The sequence below is a fragment of the Tachyglossus aculeatus genome, chromosome X3, assembly GCF_015852505.1.
Source record: "Tachyglossus aculeatus isolate mTacAcu1 chromosome X3, mTacAcu1.pri, whole genome shotgun sequence".
Taxonomy (NCBI): domain Eukaryota; kingdom Metazoa; phylum Chordata; class Mammalia; order Monotremata; family Tachyglossidae; genus Tachyglossus; species Tachyglossus aculeatus.
The window spans coordinates 26,034,070-26,057,770 of record NC_052099.1 but is presented as its reverse complement, the minus strand read 5'-3'; the positions used below and the strand labels follow the sequence as shown (position 1 = coordinate 26,057,770).

The 23,701-nt window shown below is 38.9% G+C and overlaps 1 protein-coding gene and 1 non-coding gene across 2 annotated transcripts in view; both read left to right on the top strand.

The window, feature by feature from the left end:
• The window catches only part of ADCY2 (adenylate cyclase 2), a 269,135-nt gene that overhangs the window by 171,551 nt on the left and 73,883 nt on the right, over positions 1-23,701 (top strand). The window contains exons 5-8 of the mRNA XM_038770480.1: positions 10,930-11,078; positions 13,215-13,326; positions 16,777-16,904; positions 22,129-22,287. Coding sequence (XP_038626408.1) covers positions 10,930-11,078; positions 13,215-13,326; positions 16,777-16,904; positions 22,129-22,287 — 548 coding nt within the window. The remainder of the gene's footprint in view (positions 1-10,929; positions 11,079-13,214; positions 13,327-16,776; positions 16,905-22,128; positions 22,288-23,701) is intronic.
• Positions 4,099-4,236, top strand: LOC119948975. Its single transcript, XR_005457074.1, has one exon. It is a non-coding gene; the product is annotated as a small nucleolar RNA SNORA7 (small nucleolar RNA).

The following is a 23,701-nucleotide window of genomic DNA, read 5'->3' as shown; positions in this document are numbered from 1 at the left end:
ACCCGTGGCTTCTGCAGAAGTAAGGCTCCGCTGCAGAACGGTTGATTGATATAGTTATGACAGAAAAGCAAAGCCAAGTTTAATTTCTGGCAGGAAGCCTGAGCCATAAATCATTATAGCTGAAAGAAATAGATGGCAAGCTTTAAAATGCCTGAAGGAAAGTGATCTGAGAATGAGGAAGGCTATTTCAAAAAGGAAAAGAATACATTAAATAGTCGTCTATTTTGCAAGCCTCAGAAGCTAGTTCATGTTTTGACTAACCACTATTAAATTATATATTTGTCCTTTGGGGTTTGAAAATGATGCTACTAACACTGATATTTTAGCCACGTGTTTGAGTGTAGATGATAAAATTGACATGTTACTGATAAAGTAATTATTTCCCCATGCTTCTCTTCTTGATCTGATTAACGTATTTGACTCTTTCTGCTTCACTGGAGAGTCTTTTATCTATCAAGTACAAATTTAGTGGTCTCTATAGGAGATCCATGGTTGGTCTTGCCAAGGGCAAGTAGGTTAACTCTGGCTTCATCCAAGTAGTTCTTATCCTTAGCACTTTGCTGATTTTGAGCGTATCTGGATTGTCATGTGACTGTCTTCTTGCTTGTGTGCTATCGGACCACAGTCATCAATCAGGGTAGAGCAAACGGGAAGCTCCTATATACCTTAAAGGACGTGCAGTATGCTCCTCACCTGTCTAGTTGTGAGAATTTCCAGAGGATCAGCACCATAGCTTGACTATAGCTTCTAGATTGCTCTTCGGTTCTTGAATGAGTTTACAAAGATTTAGTTGGTATACTAGTAAATCCTGTTTCATCCCATTGAATATGGGGCTAATGTTTACAACACTGTGAATCATTCAGAGGAGGTGGGTAGGATTGGTGAAGACTCTGGCTTAAGATAGAGTGGTGTACTAGGGTGGCAATGATGGTGAGCCAGGGCAATCTTGGGCTATAGGTGTCAGACCTCAAACATTTCCAAACTTCTCAGAGGCTTAAAGTGAAACGATGCGTGAGGCTTAGAATATGTACTTGAGTCTACATATATATATATACACACACACACACACAAGTACAAGAAAAAGAACAAGAAGAGGAAATCTAGGGTGTACATGCATATACATGTACAGACTCTTGTTTTCCCCTTCTTGAACTTTGTTTAGTATCAGTACTCCAGTCTAGACTGTAAACTCCTCGAAGGCTAGAATCATGTCTACTAACTCTTCTGTCTACCAAGCACATAGTATAGTGCACAAAATAAGCTCTCAAGAAATGCTATTGATTGATCCATATGTAGCAAGTAGAAAGAAATTTATCATAGTTGAGACTTGGACTACTTGTGTTCCTCAACCCCTACCACCAAATCAAATCCTGGTGATTTTGTACTAATCTAGGTATTAACCTCAACTCATCTGTCTCGTTCAACACACGCATTCAATCGGTCACAGATCCTATCGATTCTACCTTCTGAACATTTTAAAATCTGCCCTTTCCTCTACATCCTAACTGCCACCGCACTCATCCCAAATATATCCTGCCTTCTCTACTGCATCGACCACCTCACTGACTTCCCTCACTCTTGTCTCTCCCCACTAGAGTCATTATTTCACCCTGCTGCCCGGATCATTTTTCTAAAAAACATTCAGTCTATGCAAGAATCTCCAGTGGTTGCCAATCCACCTGTGCTTCAAACAGAAACTCCTTACCATTGGCTTTAAGGTGTTCAATCAGCATCCTTTACCCCTCTTTTGCCAACCTACTTACTGTATCTCATTCACATCTATCTTTCCACAACCCCTTGTCCACGTTTTCCCTCTTGCCTGGAACACCCTTCCCATGCATATATGATAGACCCCCACTCTCCCCACCTTCAAAGCTCTAATAAAATCACTTCTCCAAGAGAGTATCCACAATTAATCCCTAATCTCCCCTACAACCTCTCCATTCTACATAACCTAAGCACTTGGAACTGTACTCTTTAAGCACTTGTTATTATTGGGGTGTTATTCACCCCACCCTCAGCTCCGTGACACCCGTTTACATATTCATAGCTTATATCAGTGCCTGTTTTCCCCTCTAGATTGTAAACTCCTTATGGGCAGTGGACATGTCTGCCAACTCTATTGTATAATACTCTCCCAAGTGCTCTGTTTTCAAAAATGGCATTTGTTAAGTGCTTATTATGTACCAGGCATTGTCCTAAGCACTGGGGTAGAAACTGTAGTCACAGATACAGTTGACACATGGGATTTATAGTCTGAGAGAAGAAGGATTTAAATCCCGTTTTATAGATGAAGTAACTGAGGCACAGAAAAGTGAAGTGACTTTCCACTGCTGCTTCTTTGGTACAGTGATCAATTCTAATAGTCTTTCACAAGATTAAGGACATAATTATAATGTCTCTTTTCATTGATTTAATTTGGTTCTTTAAGAGCATCACTTGACCTTTCTATTCCTTTCTATCCGTAACAAAGTTATGCTATTTACTTCTTGTAATAAAGCCGAAGAGATATTTCTTCATAGTTTTATTGTTTACATATGGTTTCAGTTTGGTTTTCAGTTCTAAGCCATCATTTCATTTAATTCCAATGTAAATAACTCTTAATCTTGGATATAGCTGCTTTCTTTTCAGTTTGCTTCTTCTACAATTGCTTTTGGAATCTTATCCCAAATGGAAAATGCCTTATTCCAGAGTAAACTCCAATCTCTGGAATTGGGCCTGAGCTGAGGCCCCACTGAAAGGTTGGGTAAGGTGATGACTCGTTCACTGGGTTCATAATAGTGTTATATTTTGGCTGTAAAATCAGACTCCAAGTTCTTAGTGGCCACTTGAGATCCTTGTGGCACATCCATTCATTCATTCAATCGTATTTATTGAGCGCTTACTGTGTGCAGAGCACCGTACTAAGCACATTTCATGAGGGGTCCAAAAAGTTGACATTCCGATCAAACGTTAAGAATATAAATTATAATATGTCTATATAAAACTCCTTTACACAGCATCTGGGTATGGGATTCTTATTCATTTTAACCCTAGATGTGATTGATAAAAGTGTTTGGTTATGAGGGACCATGAGCCTTTGCATCTCTCTGCTTCCTTCTGTCTCTCCCTCACAGACTGACTGATAGTAATAATAACAATCGTGGTATTTGTTAAGCACTGACTATGTGCCAGGCACTGTACTAAGTGCAGGAGTAAATACCAGGTGACTAGGTGGGACAGAGTCTAGCACTGTCTATCTCTATCACTGTCTTCTCTTTAACCCTGCTAATCTTTTAGTGCCTGTGACTATCATTACCATTCTTTCCTCTCTTGTCTATTGTCTACCTTTATTTCTCTTTTCACTGTCTCTCTTCCTAATTTATCATTTTGTCTTTTTGATTTGTTCTTTTCCTTTCTAGAGAGCTCAGTTTCTCTCATCTACGTTGCTCAGTTTTTCATTCTCTGTCCCCTCTGATTCCCTATGTCTCCTGCATTTATTTCCTTGAGAGTTTCTCTCTGTCTTGGACGCTCTTTCTCTCTCTCTCTTTCTCTCCCTTTTCCCCGAGTCAGCTAGCAAACACCTAGTTGAATTTATAGAGACAAAGCAGCAGTTCCATGGTGCATGCAGTCTTTCTTTTCTGTGCCTCCTAATTTGTCTGGCTATTTTAGAGACGTAATGTGGCTTAGTGTAAAGAGTGTGGGCTTGGGAGTCAGAGGATGTGGGTTCTAATCCTGGTTCTGCCACTTATCTGCTGTGTGACCTTGGTCAAGCCACTTCAATTCTCTGTCCCTCAGTTACCTCATCTGTAAAATGGGGATTAAGACTGTGAGCCCCATGTGGGACAACCTGATTATCTTGTATCTACTCCAGTGCTTTGAACAGTGCTTGGCACATACTAAGTGCTTAACAAATACTATTATTATTATCTTTCTGGAGTTGAATAATGTTAGCTGCTTCCTTCTCCTGCCCTTTCCCCGGTCTTGAGGCCATGCAGGACATTCTCAGGGAGGACCACGAATGGAAGCCAGAAAAACTTGAAATCACAGTGATTTGGTGATGTCTGTGCTCCCGGCTCAACCTGGAAAGTGGGATTACTGGTGGGTACTTCCCTAGTGCCCCTCTCTGGGTCGCACCTGGAGAGTTTCCAGTACTCTACCAGTCTCAGCTAGGGGAGGAAGAGTCAAGCAGAGTCCTACCCATTCCATTCCTAGCTTGGGCAGTGGCTAGTGGGTGAAAGGCAATCTACTACAAGTCAAAACTCACCTCAGCGTGGAAGAGACTTGAAGGCGGAGACTCGAGTTTACTGCATGGAAGGTGGCAATAGTAAACCACTTCCGTATTTTTACCGAAAGAACTCTATGGATTCATTATCAGAACGATTGCTGATGGAGAGTGGGGCATTCTGGAAGAGATGTGTCCATGGTATCGCTATGGGTTGGAAACGACTCGACAGCATAAGACAAGACTTCCCTAGTGGAGATCTCTAAGGTTGTGCTAACTGTCAGATTCCCCGAGCTAGGGTTGTAACTAGAGTCCTCAACATCATCATAAAAAATTCCAATTTGATTCAGAGTACAGAAGGTGCTGAAGGAAATGATGATGGTATTCACTAAGTGCTTATTGTGTGCCAAACACTGTCCTAAGCAGTGGATTATTTTGTTAGTATGTTTGGTTTTATCTCCCCCTTTTAGACTGTGAGCCCACAGTTGGGTAGGGACTGTCTCGATATGTTGCCAATTTGTACTTCCCAAGTGCTTAGTACAGTGCTCTGCACACAGTAAGCGCTCAATAAATACGATTGATGATGATGATGATGATGATGATTAGATACAAGATAATCAGATCGGACACAATTCTTGTCCCTCCTGGCTTCACAGTCTGAGAGAGAGAAAGAACAGGTACTTTATGCCCATTTTACAGATAATGAAACTGAAGCACAGAGAAGATGTGATTTGGCTAAGGTCACACAACAGACAGGTGATTGACTTGGAATTAAAACCCAGGTCCTCTGAGTCTGAGTCCTACTCTATCCATAAAACCACATTGCTTCCCATGGTTGAGAATAAGAGAACAGGCAAACAATTAACAAGGAACTATATATGCGTATGTGTGTGTGTGTGTGTGTGTGTGTGTGTGTGTGTGTTTATATGTAAATTTGTGACTGGCTGGATGACTTGACTGGAAAGGTGGAGGGATTGATCGGGGAATGCTTTTTCAGAGAGATGATTTTTTGATAAGGTTTTAAAGGAGGGTTAGGATGGGATTTCACAAAGCTGAGAAAGTATTTTGTTCCAGGCAGAGAAAAGGCGTGAACAGTAGGTTGAGAATGAGACAAGTAGATTACCTAGAGAGGAGCAGAGAGCATGAGCTAAACATTAATAGAACTATTCAGTGGAAGGATGAATTTAATATGCCTCCCATCAAAAAAGTTTGAGAACCTCTTGGTCTTGAGATTTAGTACAGATTTACATCATCATCCTAGAATTATTTCCCTGAGAAACAGTTTTCTCTTTTCTTAAAAGCTTAACCTGGTAAGATGGACTCATGAAAGCCACATTAATTCAACTTTTCCCTGGCTTCAATTTCCATTAATCCTTTTCGGGTGACATCAACTTTTGTATTAAGCCACAGTGATTGCAATTGATTAGTGAGCAACCAAGAAATAAATATGTATGATAATTATGTATTTTAGGTACCTTGAAATAGAAATGGAATGATAATCAACAAAAATGCTCGGTGTTTTCTTTTAATCACTCAATTCTCATCATTTGAAAGCATTTTAGTATCTTTTTTTGAAGTCACCATTTGAAAGGATTTCAACTCATTAAAATTGTAGTTTATTCCAGGGAGGGAATAATATATTGAATTCTTTAGGTGCCCAAAGTGGCAAAGTGTCTGGAACGTTTATTAGAGAGTTGGTATAGTTAAGTTGATTCCTCTAAAATAGGTCCAGCCAAGTTGGTCTCAGTGAGTTGTGGTGGTTTGCAGATTTCACTCGCTGCTAATCTAAACCCAGGAGTTATTCCAAGACTTCCCAAACCACAAGCTATGTCAGCCAGCAGAGATTCTGCCCCTGGAAATTTCCCAGAGGAGAAACCTACCAAACACAGAACAGATCCTGTGAATCAGCTGTGATTCCTTCAAACCTGCCTCATGTCCAAGATGAGTCCAGAGTCCTTGAAAGTAGGATGGCCATTGACAACCCTCGAAAATACCAGAGCATGGTATGCCAATAACATCACTTGTATTTCGCTGGACAAGCAGTGTGACAAGGTGAAGTTGTATGTGCCATTTTATGGAAGCCTATCTGAAACCACTTGAATCCAGAGTATCTTTTCTAGTGGTACTACTAACATCCCCTCCTCTTATTCTAGAGTTGTTTTATTCCCCTCCTAGATTCATGTGATCATGGGAGGAGGGAGGCGGAGGGGCAGCGGATGCTGAAAATGAAAATGCTGGACATAAAAGCACCTAGGGGCCTATTCCATGATGGTTAGGGAAATGACCAACTTCAAACCAGGCTTAAACCAGATAACTACCCACCCTTCGTGGATGTTGCCTTTTAACCTGATAGCCTAGCCTCGTGAATCTGGGGGTAATACTTGGGAGTTCAGCTAATTTGTACAAAATGCATTTCAGATCAGTCATTTGTATGGAGTGCAATGGCCTTCAGGGAAGTAACTGCAATGAATAGCTTGTGAATAGCTTGTGACAAAATAGCTTCCTTCCTCTGAGTCAATGATAAAGGCATCTGGTAGTATGTAGATAGACATATTGGAAATATCTTAGTAACATATTCCAATGTATGTTGTGTGAGAGAGAATTAAAGGCTAACATATATCTTGCCATTTAGGAAGCCTAAAGGAATGATCAGAATTTCCTTGGGAAGAAATGATGGAAGAATGGGATAATTTAAAGTGAAATGAACTAGAGAGAGAGTGCATTATGTGGGCCAAGTCTTGGGGAAGTAATCGTAGAGTTTATGCACTAACGCATTTTTTTCTAGATTATTGTTGAAGAGTGAGAATACTTGGGGGATTCTCTGATGAATTAAAGAATATCACTAAATAGTGAAATATACAGTTGTACTGAAAGGTTAGTTTACCTGTCAAGTTTAGGAGGCAGAAGATGATTTTTTATTACATATTCTACTCTACATTCTAAAATATATACTAGTGAGAACCTAGCTATACAGGAGGGAAATGACAGAAAGTTTGTGCCTAATATTAATTATCCTTTTGAAGAATAATTTTCTCCATCCAAGACTTCTTTAAAATCTTCTTGTTCATTTTAGTTGTATTGGAGCCAGCAGTGACAGCACATGAATGAAAATAATTGTACCCCTTACTAAGATATGAAAAAAAAAGCATATGCATTCTTCCAAATTAAGTCTTTCTCACATAAATTACTAGCTGTCATTGTAAATCAAACAACATGTGTTCTGATTTCTGACATGTGAATTAGCTGTTGAGAAGGGAAATGAGTCTCTTTTTGCAGCAAAAGCTAGATGACTTTTGTTTTTAATCTAAAAATAAAATGGCAATAAACAATTAGGTTTGGGGAGTTTCAATTGCGGTCACTTTCTTGAATTTGGGAATGATCTGTTGAAGTGATCTTAATGTAATGGACTAAAAGAATTCAAAAACCCTATTTGTCTGTCTCGAGAGCAGCATTGCTCAGTGGAAAGAGCCCAGGCTTGGGAGTCAGAGGTCATGGGTTCTAATCCAGGCTCCACCACTTGTCAGCTGTGTGACTTTGGGCAAGTCACATCATTTCTCTGTGCCTCTGTTGCCTCATCTGAAAAATGGGGATTAATACAGTGAGTCCCACATGGGACAGCCTGATAACCTTGTATTCCCCCTCCCCCCAGTGCTTAAAACAGTGCTTGGCACATAGTAAGCACTTAACAAATGCCATCATGATCATGATCATCATCATCATTCTCAGAATAGCCAAGAACTCTTGCATGGGTTCACGGTCCCTTGTTGCGTCTCTGAACCTTGAAAAGATTAAATAACAGTGGGTTGTTGGTTCTGGCCTCTCATTTTGGTAATAATGCCAATGCTGTCAACTCCATATGATGAAATATACGAGAAATTCATGCCTAACAATTCAGAAAACATATTTCATGGAAGAACTGTAATCCATTTGGGGTATGTGGAAAAACTATATTTGAAATCACATTTTTACCCTGTGATTATTAGCATCACCTGCTAGAAGGCATTCAGCAGGGGGATTTAGGTGCTTATAATTTTTAAATAAGGAAAACAAAGGCCAGATGTATTCTGTTATATGAAAAAGCTGCTTCTTCCTTCATATTCCTCTCCCATTGTAGTTTCACAATTTGGAATCCAAGGTGAATGAGGGTCATGAACTATTCAATTAGGTGATTGCCTTTACTTATATGTATATTTTTATCTGAATCCAATGCAGATCCCTGTAATGGTAATGTTACAGTGATCTACTTGACACGAAATATTACTTTCCATAAAATCCCTGAAATGGAAATTAAAAGGACCTCATCTCTTCAATTACTTGGTACACTCTGGAAAGTACCAAAGATTATTAATTATTTAATTTATTTCTCTTCTCCCCTCTTTGATAGTTCATTAGCAATAATGTTTCCTCCCTGGTCAGCTGTGGTCTCATTTGTGTTTCCTTGACATGGTAATTGGCTGAGTTGATTTATATTACCGCTAGAAGATTCCTGTCAGCATCAGTCAGAAATGTGATCTGATTCTAAAGCAGTTAATATGGCTTTATTGGAAGAATTTACTTCCCAAATGATTCAGAGATAGCTAAGTCACCAGATATATGAGAATCTCATCATACGCATTGTATAGTCTATTTCACAATTCCATAAGGCAGCTCTGAAGAAATTTGAAGAAGCGCTTTCTAAATTCCCTGTTTTGAAGGTTGGTTTTCAATCTGTCTGCATTGGGGCCAAGAGCAGGCATCCCACCGTTCTCTGAGACTGGTACGGTGCTCAGCCAGTCTCAAAAGTGCCGCTCTGACCTGAAGCGGCCGAGCTGGAGGTGTTCGCTCCAGTTAGAGCAGCGCCATATCATGCTAAGTCATGCCAAGGATTTCAGAGTTTGGGATTCAGTCCCTCGGTTCCCTAGTGTAGACTAGAACCCCGAATTGGTCTCAGAGTGGGACTTCTACATTCTCTAAATTCCCCAAAGCCCACCCTATTCCCCCCCAATCCAATTATATCCGCTTTCCGTAGATGAGCTAAAACAAGCCCTGGTAATTTATCAGTCACTTTGGAAGCGTTCGTGTTCACCGGCATCATAATGCAGGGAATGTCTTTGTTCAGTTAGGTGAGTTCAGCCATTATAAACATACGATTGCATTCTCAAGAAAGTGCAGTTTTCCCTCTAATAAATAAGGTTTTCGTTTTCCATGAATCCCCAGGCCTTTACGAATGCCAGTGTTTCTAGGTCTGTCAGCAAACGTGTCTTACTTTCATGCTGACAGTGCAGGAGGAATTTATTTTGTATCCTATTCATCTGTATTGGCATCCAGGCCTGAATCAGTTTTACCAATATATATAATGAGAATCAGCATCATGAAGAATACATGTTCATGGAATTTACATGAAGAAGGTGGATTTGGGAATAGTCAAAAATTGGAATGAAAATACTATTTCACTATTGTGAGTACTGTCAGATGTCTGGAGGGATTTTTAAGTAGAGATAGGAAGTGCAAGGCTAAAACGAGAATATTTAAATACAGTTACCCCTGAGATTGCCTTACCATTTCATGAAATCTATTTGAACAATCCTAATAGTACCTCTGGGTGGTAGGTGTCTGCTTATTGAGTTGTAGGTGTAATGAACAGAAAGCTTGTTTGGTTCAGTGCCTAGAACATTGTTAACATTTAGTTAAATTTGCACCTTCATTAATGAATAATTTCCCCACCTGGTCGCTTAGGAGGTACAAGACATAAAAGTAATTCCTTTTGATTTCTCAGACTGTGTGAGTTCAGAGTATGACTCATCGGTCAAGGCTTCGAAAGACGAATTTTTTAACTCACCTTCTGCTTTCTTTAAACATTCTCCCTCCTACTTAGATTTTGAGTCCCATGTGGGATAGCGATTGTGCCCAACCTGATGAACTTGTATTTACTTAGAACAGTACTTGACACATATTAAGTGCTTAAAAATAATAATATTATTATTAGTATCGATTTTACTCCCAAACATTCATTCATTCAATCGTATTTATTGAGCACTTACCTTGTGCAGAGAAGTGTACTGAGAACTTGGGAGAGTGCAGTACAACAATAAATGGACATATTCCCTGCCCACAACAAGCTTACCATCTAGAGGAACTCAAATTCAGATATTCAAAATATCTGAATGAACTACAGCATCTTCATCACTCCAAGGAATGTGATTTGGGGGAAATAGCAAATTCTTATTAATTTTCAGTAATGACTATAATAAAATAAGTGCTTTTGCAAAAGATGACAATATTTGAGCAAATTGGCTTAAAATTGAGAAAACTGCTTCACATTTTCTTTGTTTATTTTGACATAGGTAGCTTAGTTTGAAAGGTTTTTATGGAACTCAAGTAAGGGATTTTTCCCACTTCAGCTCTGGACTGATAAATCTTTGTTACTCATTTGGGTGAAACTCCTATTATTTTTCAATATAATTTAAATCATTTTATTCTGGGTGCGGTCAAGGTAGCTGTATTATAGACAGAGATGAACATATGCATTGACCTCAATTAATATTACAATAATCCATTTGCTGACCACCTTGATTGTATTTTCTATGTGGACTATTAATATTTGAACGTTTATTTGTTGGGCTCAACTCAAGAAAGTTCCTGTTTGTAGAAACCAGTGTTTAATTAAATTAAAATTTCTTTCCATACTATTCTGGTTTATTAATATGCTTATTCAGCTTAATAATATTTAGGATTCTTTTTTGCAGGAACGCCTTCTGCTTTCTCTGCTGCCTGCTCATATCGCCATGGAAATGAAAGCTGAGATCATTCAGAGGTTGCAAGGACCCAAGGCAGGCCAGCTGGAAAATACGAACAACTTTCACAATCTATATGTCAAGCGGCACACCAATGTGAGGTATTGGACTTGATTAACATTTGCCAACAAGGTTAGGGACACATTTTCTGGAAGGACACAATACTACTTTATTTTTCCTGAACTTTTTAACGCTTCCGTTACCGTTTCTCAAATCCCAGTGTTGGATATCATTCAGCTCAACTACATATCCTTTCCTGCAGCTAAAGATTTGCAGTGATAGTGATGTATGTCAGCTCTGACCTCACTACCTACCAGCCAATTGTCAAGGGAACATTAAGAAGTTCTCTTTTTTTTGTATGTGCATTTTTCCACTCCAATTTAGATTGTTTTTATTCTTCCAAGTTTGATTGGTATTTTTTCAGATGACAATTTTCAAAATGGTATCATGGGAAACAAGTTTGACTTCTGCAGTTGGTAATTAGGATGACAAGAAAGACATTGTATTTCAAGCATTGCTTAAAATAAAATCCCATCCATTTAAACAGCTGGAAAAGCAGGAACAGTACTTTAGAAATGAAAGATTAATTTACAGTTTGAAAATTCAAAAACAAAAAATGTATGCCATCATATGGTAACTAGGAAAACCTAAGATGTTTCTGAATGTGGAACAAAAAATTTATTTTTTGTTTTGGGTTTTTTTTTGCAGGGGGAAGTGGTGTTTTGTTTTTGCAGGGGAAGTAAAAGGGTTTACTTGGTTTTATATTAGGATGGTTTTAGATGGTTTAGATGGTTTTAGATTAGGAAGAGGACCCAGGCAGAAATTTCTGTCCCAACAGGCCTGGATTCAGAGTGGGGTCTGGTCCTTACTTTAGGGTAAGACCACACTAAAAGTGGCTCACAACACTCTTCATATCTGGAGCTAGTGATGGAAAGCAGAATCCCTGGACCAATTTTCTGACTCCCGGGAGGAATCCTGGGGATTTGACTCAGGGTTGTTGGACAATGTGTGACCATCCTGATTGTCGACTTTCCTTAACTCGGCCATTGGTTATATAGGATAGCAGCCACACTTCACACACAAACAGGATGGGACTACCAATGAGCCATCTTAGAAAATTGAAGACAACCATATACATAGGTTAGGGGAGAGAATGAAAGGGAATGACCCTTTTTCAGGGAGTGAAGAAAGAGAAGCAGGCAGAAGAAGGAAAGATGAAAAGTGAATGCCCTGTAGGAGGGATTACTTTAGAATGCATCACTCAAAATAAAAATTATTATTTCAGGTATTTTTATTAGATATGAGCTCCTTATGTTGAAAATAGAAGCTATCTTAGGAGAAGATTTCCTGGATACAAACCAAACATGGGACTCAACTTAGACTGTAACCAAAGCAGCCACCTAATTGGGCAGAAAGGCAAATTTTTGACAACCGATAGGACAAGCTGATATGGCTAATGTTGCTATCCTGTGTAAGCTGCACAGCAAAACTCAAACTCAGCAATAATTCTTGCTACTCTCTCACTCCCCTCTCTTCCTTCATTCCTACACTCTATTTGCAGTAGAGTCAAGTTTTGTTATCTAATGAATGAATTCTTACAAAATCCAAATTAACAAGAACTTCCCCTACTTTTAAAATGACAAAAAAATAATGATTAAGGGAATCATTTGGAGGAGCTACTGGAAAGAGCAGAGGACTGGGAGGCAGGGACCAAGGTTCTAATCTTCACTTCATCACGTACCTGCCATGTGACCTTAGACAAGTCATTTAACTTCAGTGTACATCATTTTTCACATGTGAAAAATGAGTTTAACGTACCAGCTCACCCTCTCTCTTTGATTGTGAGACCTGTGTGGGAAAGAGGACTGTGTCTGATCTGATTATTTTGTATCTACATCAATGCTTAACAAAATACTTGCCACAGATTAAGTACTAAAAATCATCATCATTATTGTGCCTAGGCAAGTTTCACCTCTTAGCTTATTGTGGGCAGGGAATGTGTCTTTTATATTGTTATATTGTACTCTCCCAAGAGCATAGTACAGTGGTCAGTAAATACAACTGACTGACTGAGACCAAGGGGAAAAAGTAGTGGTCCTCGTTCTTGTAATGAAAAGGCATTCGATTCAGAAAGAGATGAATATGAAGGCGTCGGAAAGCATCTTATTGAGAAATTGTTATTGTGATCTGTTAATGAATACAGTTTGCAAGCACGGAACCAGTCTTTGTTTTTTCAGCATTCTCTACGCAGACATTGTGGGATTCACTCGGCTGGCAAGCGACTGTTCCCCCGGAGAACTAGTACACATGCTCAATGAGCTTTTCGGGAAGTTTGATCAAATTGCAAAGGTGAGTGACTTCCAGCTGGCTCAAACCTCATTGTTTTAGACTTCCATTCCTCGTGCCTCTTCCTCTTGGGAAAATCTTATTTTTCTTTGCTGAAAAGCAGAGTTTCTAGAATTATGGGTATATTTTTTATCGTATTTGTTAAGCACGTTCTATGTGCCAACCACGGAACCAAACGCTGAGGTAGATTCAAGTTAATCAGGTTGGACACAGTTAATGTCCCACATGGGGCTCACAGTCTTAGTCCCCATTTAAACTCGTTGTGGCCAGGCAAAGTATCTACCAACTCTGTTATTTTGTGCTCTCCCCAGCACTTAGTATGGTGCTCTGCACACAGTAAGTGCTAAATCCAATTGCTTGATAGATTTCAGAATAATAATGATGGCATGTGTTAAGCGCTTACTATGTGCCAAGCACTGTTCTAAGCACTGGATAATGATGGCATTTGTTAAGCGCTTACTATGTGCCGAGCACTGTCTAAGCACTGAGGGGGTACAAGGTAATCAGGTTGTCCCACATGGGGCTCACAGTCTTAATCTCCATTTTACAGATGAGGTAACTGAGGCCCAGAGAAGTGGAGTGACTTGCCCAAAGTCACACAGCTGACAAGTGGCAGAGGTGGGATTAGAACCCACGACCTCTGACTCCCAAGCCTGGGCTCTTTCCACCAAGCCATGCAAGCCTAAGGGAAGATGGCAAATCCCATGTTTCAAAGTCTGTGCAGCGTGAATGCAGTTTTCATGGGCTCACCTGAGTTCAATGTGTAAAAGTGTGCGAACACACTAGCACTAGATTCTGTATGCTTGACACATATGACACGATCACGGAGGAGTGTGCTGTAACTTGATCAAAAGCAAGTGATGGGAGAATAGAAAAATGGTGGAATTTCTGTCAGGGAATAGTAGTGAGTCATAGTACAGCTGAAATGGAGGAAATCAAGTAGCAGACAGTTAAAATTCACCCATTTGGAAGTGATGCCAGCTCATTTGCAGGGATTCTTCAAATCATGTACTCATATGTAGTACTTTAAAACATTTTTAAAAAAGACTTACTAGGAGCAACCATAGACTTGTCCTATCCTGGGTTTTACACCATTTCAGAATATTTTTTTTAATCTATATGATACATTTTTTCAAAGAATTACAGGACTACTTCCTTTCCAACACCATCATAAATTCTTAATTCCTCACATTTTTACTTCCAGCCTATGCACTATGTCAAAAACCACTTAGGAAGAAATTATTTTGACACGAATTTTCCACCTCCTGTGCCCCTTGTCTTCCTCCAGCTCACTAAACTCATCTTTTTTCCACTTGTGATTCTTAGCCAGAATGGTCAACAGGAAACTCTGCCCCACTTAATCATTGCATTTAGAAAATATAATACATTATATTGCAATATATTACACAGAGTGAACTGGAAATATTGGAGCTGCCTGTCACTGTTTCATTATTTGATTGGCAAATTCTCTCTTCAAATACCTTTTCCTGAAGTTTTGGGAAGACATTTCCCATCAGATAAATCCAATTAATTGTTTTGAACAGGGGTGCTGAGGCTTAGGGCAAGACAGCACACAATTTTCTATTAGTTGAGGACAAAGAATTATTTCAGTGAAATTTTTCAGTTTTAAACAACAAAGGTGATTCCTGAAGCATTTTATGAGAAACTGAATTTAGCGCAAGGCAATATTAATACTCATTTGACCACCATAAATCAGAAACATGTGATATTCTTCTATGTTTATAGAGAACTTTTCTGTTGAATATGTTACATAAAGGGCCACATCTTTCCTCCCTCTTCAGTTGTCAAAATTTCTAAATGGGATATAGTCACGTAGGTTCTTGTAACCCAAAGTGGCTTAAAGTTGAAAGGATTTATTTCCCTGCTTCTTATAAGGTGGAGAGTGAGAGATGAAACTGAACAATTTAGAATAAACCTAATGATGGTGCCAATTTTACCATTCCCTACCAATTCAACGCCTCCACCAGAGGTTGTACAATTGGGTGCTTTGATTGGCGATGCCCAAAGAGTAGACTTTTCTGAAAGTTTGGCCTTCAGTGATCCAGGCAACAACTGGGAAGGCAAATGGATCTCTGAGTGTATGGTGGTAGTTTGGGATTAAGGGATCACTTGAGAAACATCCTGGGAATCCACACCTGCATCCAGGATCCTCTGTTTTAGGTAGGGTTCAGAGGCACTTGGTAATTCAGGGGTCTGCAATAGAGTTCCTGCAAAGTCTCATCCATGACTCTGTTAATGGAATTTCCCATCTCCCCTTGCCCCATATCCCTGTTTAGTAAGTGCTTAATAAATGCCATTATTATTATAACCCAGAGAACCTTGAGAATGTTCAAGAGCATCTGATGGATTACTAATCCTGCGTGTTTATTTGGAGTGGTCGCTAGAGTCCCTCACACATTCCCAATCCAGGTAATTAGCCATATCTCCATCTGGCTACCAGGAAGTCAGCCTAAGTAGTTGGTTGAGGTTCAAAATACCCAGCGTCCTCTGCGTATTGATTCATTGTCAATATTGAAATAGCACACAAATGGAGCATATGCCTCAGGTAAATAAATCTGCTCGGTACACATGATGTGTTTTGCTTCAAACAAACACCTCTGATCTTGAGAAAACGAATTCAGCTTCATTTTTCATTTTTATGAATGTAAATGAAATTGAGAGTTGGTTTCTGGAGTGGGGGAAAGAGAAGCCGTTATAAATAGATACTTGTTTGCCCTTGCATTTGATGGAGATGATGTTCTCAGGCATCACTAAGCATTTCATGTTGGCTTATGGTAGCTATGAAGTCCACAGACTTGAGGAAGGAAATCAGGATGAGTTTAATAAGAAAGAGGTAGGAGAAACTAGGAGAAATTGAGTATGCCACCACTCTTTTTCCCCCTTTTTAAAAAAAAAAAATACTTGGTTTTCCTGGGAACCTGAGTTTGCTGCAATTCAGATAGATTATGGACATGGGGAACCGCAAAGAGGTCATGAATGGTTTGTAGAAGAAGTAAGTAATATGTGTCATCAGGAAGAGTGAGTGGGGCCAATTCAGATTTCCGAGGCCAAACAGATATTTATAGTAATCAGTCGATTTTTGAAAACAGTTCATAAGGTAGCTAGGAACTAGTAGACAGGGCATTCTTAACTTTTTAGAAAATTGGTATGATCTTAACTGGCATGGTTGTTAGATCGTGAAATTCTGGCGCCTAAAGAGAGCAGAAGCCATGAAGAGTATGTGCCATATTTGAATTTAGCTCAGAACAGCTCATTTCAGTCTGTTTAGTTGGACAAGCAAATCCTGTTTAATTCCATAACGATTTATCTCATTGTATTCCTGTCATTAGAAACAACATGCTTTATTGCATCACACAAATCCAATCACTAGGGTGCCAGTTAGGTTTTGAAAATCCTCAAATCCAGTGACTCTCTCTTTGTTATTTCCTCCAGGAGAACGAATGTATGAGAATCAAAATCCTGGGAGACTGCTACTACTGTGTGTCTGGACTCCCCATATCTCTTCCGAACCACGCCAAGAATTGTGTGAAAATGGGACTGGATATGTGTGAAGCCATAAAGTACGTGCAGCATTGTGGTTATCAGGGTACCCTTTTTTGCTTAAAATTTAAATCTCCTTCACTTATCATCTGCTGTTATGTCTCTGTACAGCCTTTATGGATGTATTTTGAATTGAAATAAAGTTGTGATTGTTTCTGGTTTCTGGACTTGAAACAATCATTTTCTTAAAGGAAATCACAATGAATGTCCTCGCACCACCTAGCTGTCTTGGAACTTGGAATTTCTATTTTTGAAATGTATTTTTTGTTTTAACTCATTTCATGCTAATAAGCAAAGTGAGATCTCTCTATTTATATTACTTCCATCCTGAGTTGGGACAGAAGGTAAAACTTTCTCCACATGAAGTTTTTAATTTCAATCGCTCTTCTGTGGTTGCTTAGAAAATATTCCATTTATAATTTCCATTATTTCTTTTTTTAATTGTTTTCTTCCAGTTAAATTCTAGAGGATTTAAATTTGTGGAGTTTTTATTTAGGAAGTCACCCAACTTTTGAATATGCCTTTTATATTTCTCTAAAGGAAGACAACCAATTATTGGTGTGCTTGTTTTCTATTGAGTTCCCATTATGTGCTGAGTACTCATATATTCAATCATATTTATTGAGCACTTACTGTGTGCAGAGCACTGTACTATCCTGGGCACTGAAGTTGACTGCAAATTGTATCATCCCGCTTAATCAATAGTTCATTTTTTTTTTCAAATCTGTTCATCATTTTGACCATCCACTCTCCTGCCTGAATTTGATTTCTATTTTAGGCCAACTTTGGCTTCTTCATATAAAGTTGTTTCTACAAAATGAGAGAAAAAAGACCATTAGAATGCTTTCATTTGAACAGAAAAATATCTTTGAAAACCATTACTTTAAGTAAAATTATTAAAGATATAGGAAGTATTTTGTGCCTTGACTATTCGATTTGATTTTAAGCTTTTAATCAGTGAAAGCAATAAAGAACTCCAGGTATTAGCTGTCTTTTACATAGTTTTGTTTTATTATTGTTGTTATTATCGTATGACAAGCTTACTGTGTGTCGAGCACTATAGTAAGTGCTGGGGTACATCTGTGCCTCAGTTATCTCATCTGTAAAATGAGGATTAAGACTGTGAGCCCCATGTGGGACAACATGACAACCTTGTACCTCCCTCAGTGCTTAGAATAGTGCTTGGCACATAGTAAGCGCTTAACAAATACCATAATTATTATCATTATTATTCAGGTTAATCAGGTTAGATACAGGCCCTGCCCCACATGAGGTTTACAGTCTAAATAGGAGGGAGATCAGGCATTGAATCCCCTTTTTACAGATGAGGAAACTGAGGCCCAGATTTTCCAAGGTCACACAGCATACAATCGACAGATCCAGGCTTAGCGCCCAGGTCCTCTGGATCTAAGGCCTATGCTCTTTCCACTAGATCCCACTGATCCTTAGCATGCTTGACATTTCCCTTATTTTATTAAAAATTTAGTTGATCAACTTTAAGCAGAGTTGAGTAGGGAAGCTCTAGCAGATATAAAATGAAAAGCATTCCCCCATAAGCACACACCAACATAATTAATTAAAATGAATATGCTTTCATATGAAACTCAGCTATCCCTTTGTCAATTGTTTACCTTGAAATCTGTCATCAAGACTGCAAGTTGGTGAAATCATGCAACTTAGAACTTTCCCTCAGTTTAAACCAAAGTCATCTGAAGGGACTAACGTTTTGCCTCATCTGAAAGAGAGGAACCTGCTCTTAGAGCAACCTGAGAAATGGCTTACTCACATCTTTTCACCCATTATCTACCAGGTAAAACAAAAGGATGGCTAAATGTATTTATTTTCCTGCAGCATGCTCCTTTTAGGGCAGTCATGCAAGTTTTTTAAAAGAATGTAGGCTGAGACATTGGTAAGAGCTGATCTAGGGTTGTTTTTAGACAGTGTGGTCATTTTGCACTGCAAAAATTAAGTAATTGGGTCACAGATAATGAGATGTTTTATTACCATAAACAATGAGCTGGAAACTATCCATGGCCTTATTTAGTAATAATAATAATCATGGCATTTGTTAGGTCGTATAATGTACCAAGCACTGTGCTAAGCACTGGGGTAGGTACAGGATAAACTGATCAGTAATGGTCCATTCCCCATATAGGGTTCACAGTCTAAAAGACTTAGATATTTAAAGTGGGGTCTTAGCTAACACCCAAAGTGTTCACCCTAATCGAGTTGAGCTCAAACCTTTCACACTAAGATGGTTTGTAAAATATCCATTCACTGATGAGGTCACCGCAAGTGTTGTTTTCAGCACTTCACCAGACCATATGATTTGCATGACTGTGACAGCCATAAAATGTTTTATTTGTGTTCACAATTCCTAAGTTTGTTCTTCTCAAAGAGTGAACAGTGAGGGCCTTTTTCTTTTTGTTTTTCACACTGGAAGGCTATCACAAGTTAAAACCTGATTTTTGAACTGGAGGAGGAAGTTGCCAAATTGGGTTTTCCAGCTTAGGGACTCAGTGGCCCTGAGTTTTTACTAGCAGGTGAGGGCAGGAGAGATTTTTATGTTTGGAAAGGAGATGATCCTGAATATTGGGCAGAGAGCGTCAATCTAGAAAGGACAGAGAGGAGAAGATAGGGAGTTGCCCTCTTCTTGTCTCCTGAGTAGTGGTGACTGGGAGAAAAAAATCTTAATTTACCCAGCTATTTCCTAGAGGAGAAAAAGCCCACAGCATCCCATCTGCCCTTTGAACAAGGAGTAAGAAAATGACTAACCTTTTCTAAAACCATTATTATATCCTGAATTGAGTAGAAAGGAACTAAATCCAATGTAAAGCACACTTTAAATTGTGTCTACCAACTCTGTTATAGAATACCCTTCCAAGAGCACTATATTATGGTGCTCTCCATGCAGTAAGCTCTCAAAATATGTGATTGATTGATCAGAGTTCAGCTGCTGCTGAGAAAATTAATTTTGTTTATACCCTAACTGCTCAACTGTTAGTTATATTTCTACATATCCTTTGTTGATTTCATCAACTGCATTCCTAGGTCCTCAGCAGCTGTCTTTGATTGGACTCATGCCATTCACTCCGACTTGAAGAGATTTCTTGTCGGCATGAAAACAAATTGATTTTGGAGAGTCAGAAATAAAAATATTTAAGATACACTGTGATCTGAGGGCTAATTTGATACCAAATTACTTGAAGGATATTTTCCTAAATAGGTTGACATTTAGGAATTTTGCAGTACAACATGGGCCATTTTCTTCTGACTTGGAATTTATTTGTGCTCCTGCAGGAAAAATGTGGGCCAATAGTTTTGCCACTTAATTGGTGTCACTTTCTCGATCTAAAATCTGAAGAATTATAAAAGAGTCTCTTAAAGTACTCAAAATATGACCTTAGAGTCATACTTTAGTAAATAGATTGTATGACTCTAAATTTGTTTTATTCTTTTGGTTTTTAAATGAAAGCTTTCTAATAGTAAACTACTAATTATTTTTTTCTTTCAATTTTATTGCATGCTCTGGAGTCTTGTGAGTCGTTCGTATAAGAAGCAGCACGATTTGTAATGGATTGGTCATAGTGCACATTTTACATTCTGGAGTAACTTGAGGAGCTATGTAGATTATAGTTTACTGTATCCATCTCCTCTTAACCCTACCCTACTCATAATCATTTATTCCCTGCAAATTTTCTTTTTCGAGCAACTGTGTATTTGTTCCTGCAATGTAGATAGACCTAGAGTGGTAATATGTATAGACTGCTGTAATGTAAAAAAACATAATATATTCAAACTAATGACCTGATGGCTGTTTCTCTCTTTTGGGGACTCTGAATTAAGATTTTTCTCTCATTGGTAGGAGGTTGCAATCTTAAATTTACCACCATCCTCTGTTTCCTTTTGCCTTCACTGTGCTTTCTTGTGTTCATCAGTATGGCTCTCAGAATGTATGGCTTTTGTTTTTAATCATTTAACCACTTGACTATTTAAAACAGCTGTCTGGCTTTAAGATTCATCTAATGAGATCATGTGAATTATTGAGGAAGTTTAAGATCAGATATCTAGTATTCTTAACAGAAAGTGACTTCGCTTTAAAAATAGAAGAAGAAAGAACAAAGTTAAGGAGTTTGAACACATGGTTCTATTATTAAATGAAAAGTCTCCCAGTCAATTCACTTGGAAGTGTTCTGTTTTACAATTGATACCAGGACCTTTTATTTTCTCTGTGATACATGAATGAACTAATTACACAATCCCTGGGAAAGGATGCTTCCTGATTGAGTTTGCTGATGAGAAACTTGTTATTTGCTTCTAAAATTTTTTACCGGACCAACATTTTCTTTTCAATCAAGGTCTTTAATAGAATATAGAGGCTACATTAATAATAAAATGTGGTATTTATTAAGCACCTTCTAGATGCCGAGCACCATGTTATGGTTAAGGATAACTGCGATACAATCAGATGAGAAATGGTCTCTGTCCCTCATGAGTACACAGTCGGGAAGAGACATCTAATCACCATTTCACAAATGAGGAAACTGAGATATAGAGTAGGTAAATGACTTGCCCAAGATTACACAGCAGGAAAATGGCAGAACTGGGATGAAATTCCAGGTCTTCTAATTCCTAGTCTGATGCTCTTTCTATTAGGCACACTGTTCCTATCAACACTACTGTTGAAAATATTAAGATGGTCTTTGTATTGCATAAATACATTCTTGGCAGCCTTCTCACACTGCCTACACAAATCAGAATAATAGGAAGAATGAAGACTAGTTAGATTTGTGAGCCTCACCCTCCGAGGGACTGGGACTATGTATTGTGTATTCTTTCCCAGTGCTTAGTGCATAGTACACAATACCCAGTAAGTCCTTAAAAAATTCTATTATGGAGAAGCAGCATGGCTCAATGGAAAGAGCACGGGCTTGGGAGTCAGAGGTCATGGGTTCAAATCCCGGCTCTAGCAATTGTCAGCTGTGTGACTTTGGGCAAGTCACTTCACTTCTCTGTGCCTCAGTTCCCTCATCTGTAAAATGGGGATTAAGACTGTGAGCCCCATGTGGGACAACCTGATCACCTTGTATCCTCCCCAGCGCTTAGAACAGTGCTTTGCACATAGTAAGCGCTTAACAAACGCCATCATCATCGTTATTATTATTATTACTACTATCTCTACTGGTTGCGTGGTAGGAATAAACCATTCTGCTTCACCTGATATGACTCTATTTTTATCTTTAGGAAAGTACGAGATGCCACTGGAGTTGATATCAACATGCGTGTAGGGGTGCATTCTGGCAATGTCCTCTGTGGTGTGATTGGCCTGCAGAAATGGCAGTATGATGTCTGGTCGCACGATGTTACTTTGGCCAATCATATGGAAGCTGGAGGAGTACCAGGGTAAGGCATAAGCAACGATTTGAAATTTGAGGAGCATGGTGTTGCTTCTTCTCCTTAAATCCCCTGGAGCGTTCTCCTTTAGAGAACAACCTACCTGACATTTTCAAAATTCATCTCTCTCTCTCTCTAGAGTAAAGAGATGTTAATTAACATTTCCATATCCCACTGTGCTTAGGACGATTTGTTTTTTATTGGGAGCAACAAAAATAAACCTAGACTCTTAAGACTCCACAAATGGTTCTTGCTCTATTAATGGCTCTTTTAGGTCTCGTTCCAAGAAACCAACCTCTCTGCGATCTCAGCTTCATAAAATACAAATTGTTATTCTCTATTGAAGATTTACAGAAGGATTGCCTAATTATTTTTATGGGTTTATGTCACAGATCAGCATGCAGAGTAGTTTAGTATTATGATGAATTACAACCTTTCCTTGAGCCGGTTAGGGTCTTCTATTCCTCAGTGTCCAGAAATGTCTAGTGATTTGTGTTGTAATGGCAATGAATCAGCATCTCTTAGCTAATAGAATGTAGTCTGAAATGGTTTTGGTATAAGCAAACGGCAGAGATGATTTAGTCTTTCCCTAAGAGGCAGAAGGTTGGGAATAAATAAGACTGTCATTTATTAGGAGCATTCCAATCCTCAGTAATAGGAAATCAAAGAGATAGCTTAAAAGCCTGCCCCATATATGATCAATGAATCAATCAATCGTATTTACTGAGCACTTACTGTATGCAGAGCGCCGTTCTGCGTTCGGGAGAATACAGTATAAGAGAGTTGATAGGTTCCCTGCCCACAGTGAACTTACAGTCTATGTGAGTCACCCTCTTGGCAAATAGGGGAGAATTGTATGTTTTTAAGAGGAGACAAAGGAATACTTTTATCGTTTTCTCCCAAGCGCCTGCTATAGTGCACTGCAATTGTGGGCCCAGTCAATACTAATCAATGACACAAAGGACCAATTAAAAATGACAGAGTTTGGGGTCTCATTTTATTCTATGGAAACTTCACCATAGGAAAAAATATGTAAACTACTGATATGACTGTGCTCCCCACATGTCAGATGGGATTAGTAAAGAGAATAATCTTTAAAAAGTGGAAAACCTGCCCCTTTAGTTTATTTTTAGAGCCTCCTGAATGGGAATCTCAAATGACATAAATTCTATAATAATATAATAATGATGGCATTTATTAAGCACTTACTATGTGCAAGGCACTGTTCTAAGCACTGGGGAGGTTGCAAGGTGATCAGGTTGTCCCAAAGGGGGCTCAAAGTCTTAATCCTCATTTTACAGATGAGGTCACTGAGGCACAGAGAAGTGTAAGTGACTTGCCCAAAGTCACACAGCTGACAATGGGCAGAGCCAGGATTTGAACCCCATGACCTCTGACTCCAAAGCCTGTGCTCTTTCCACTG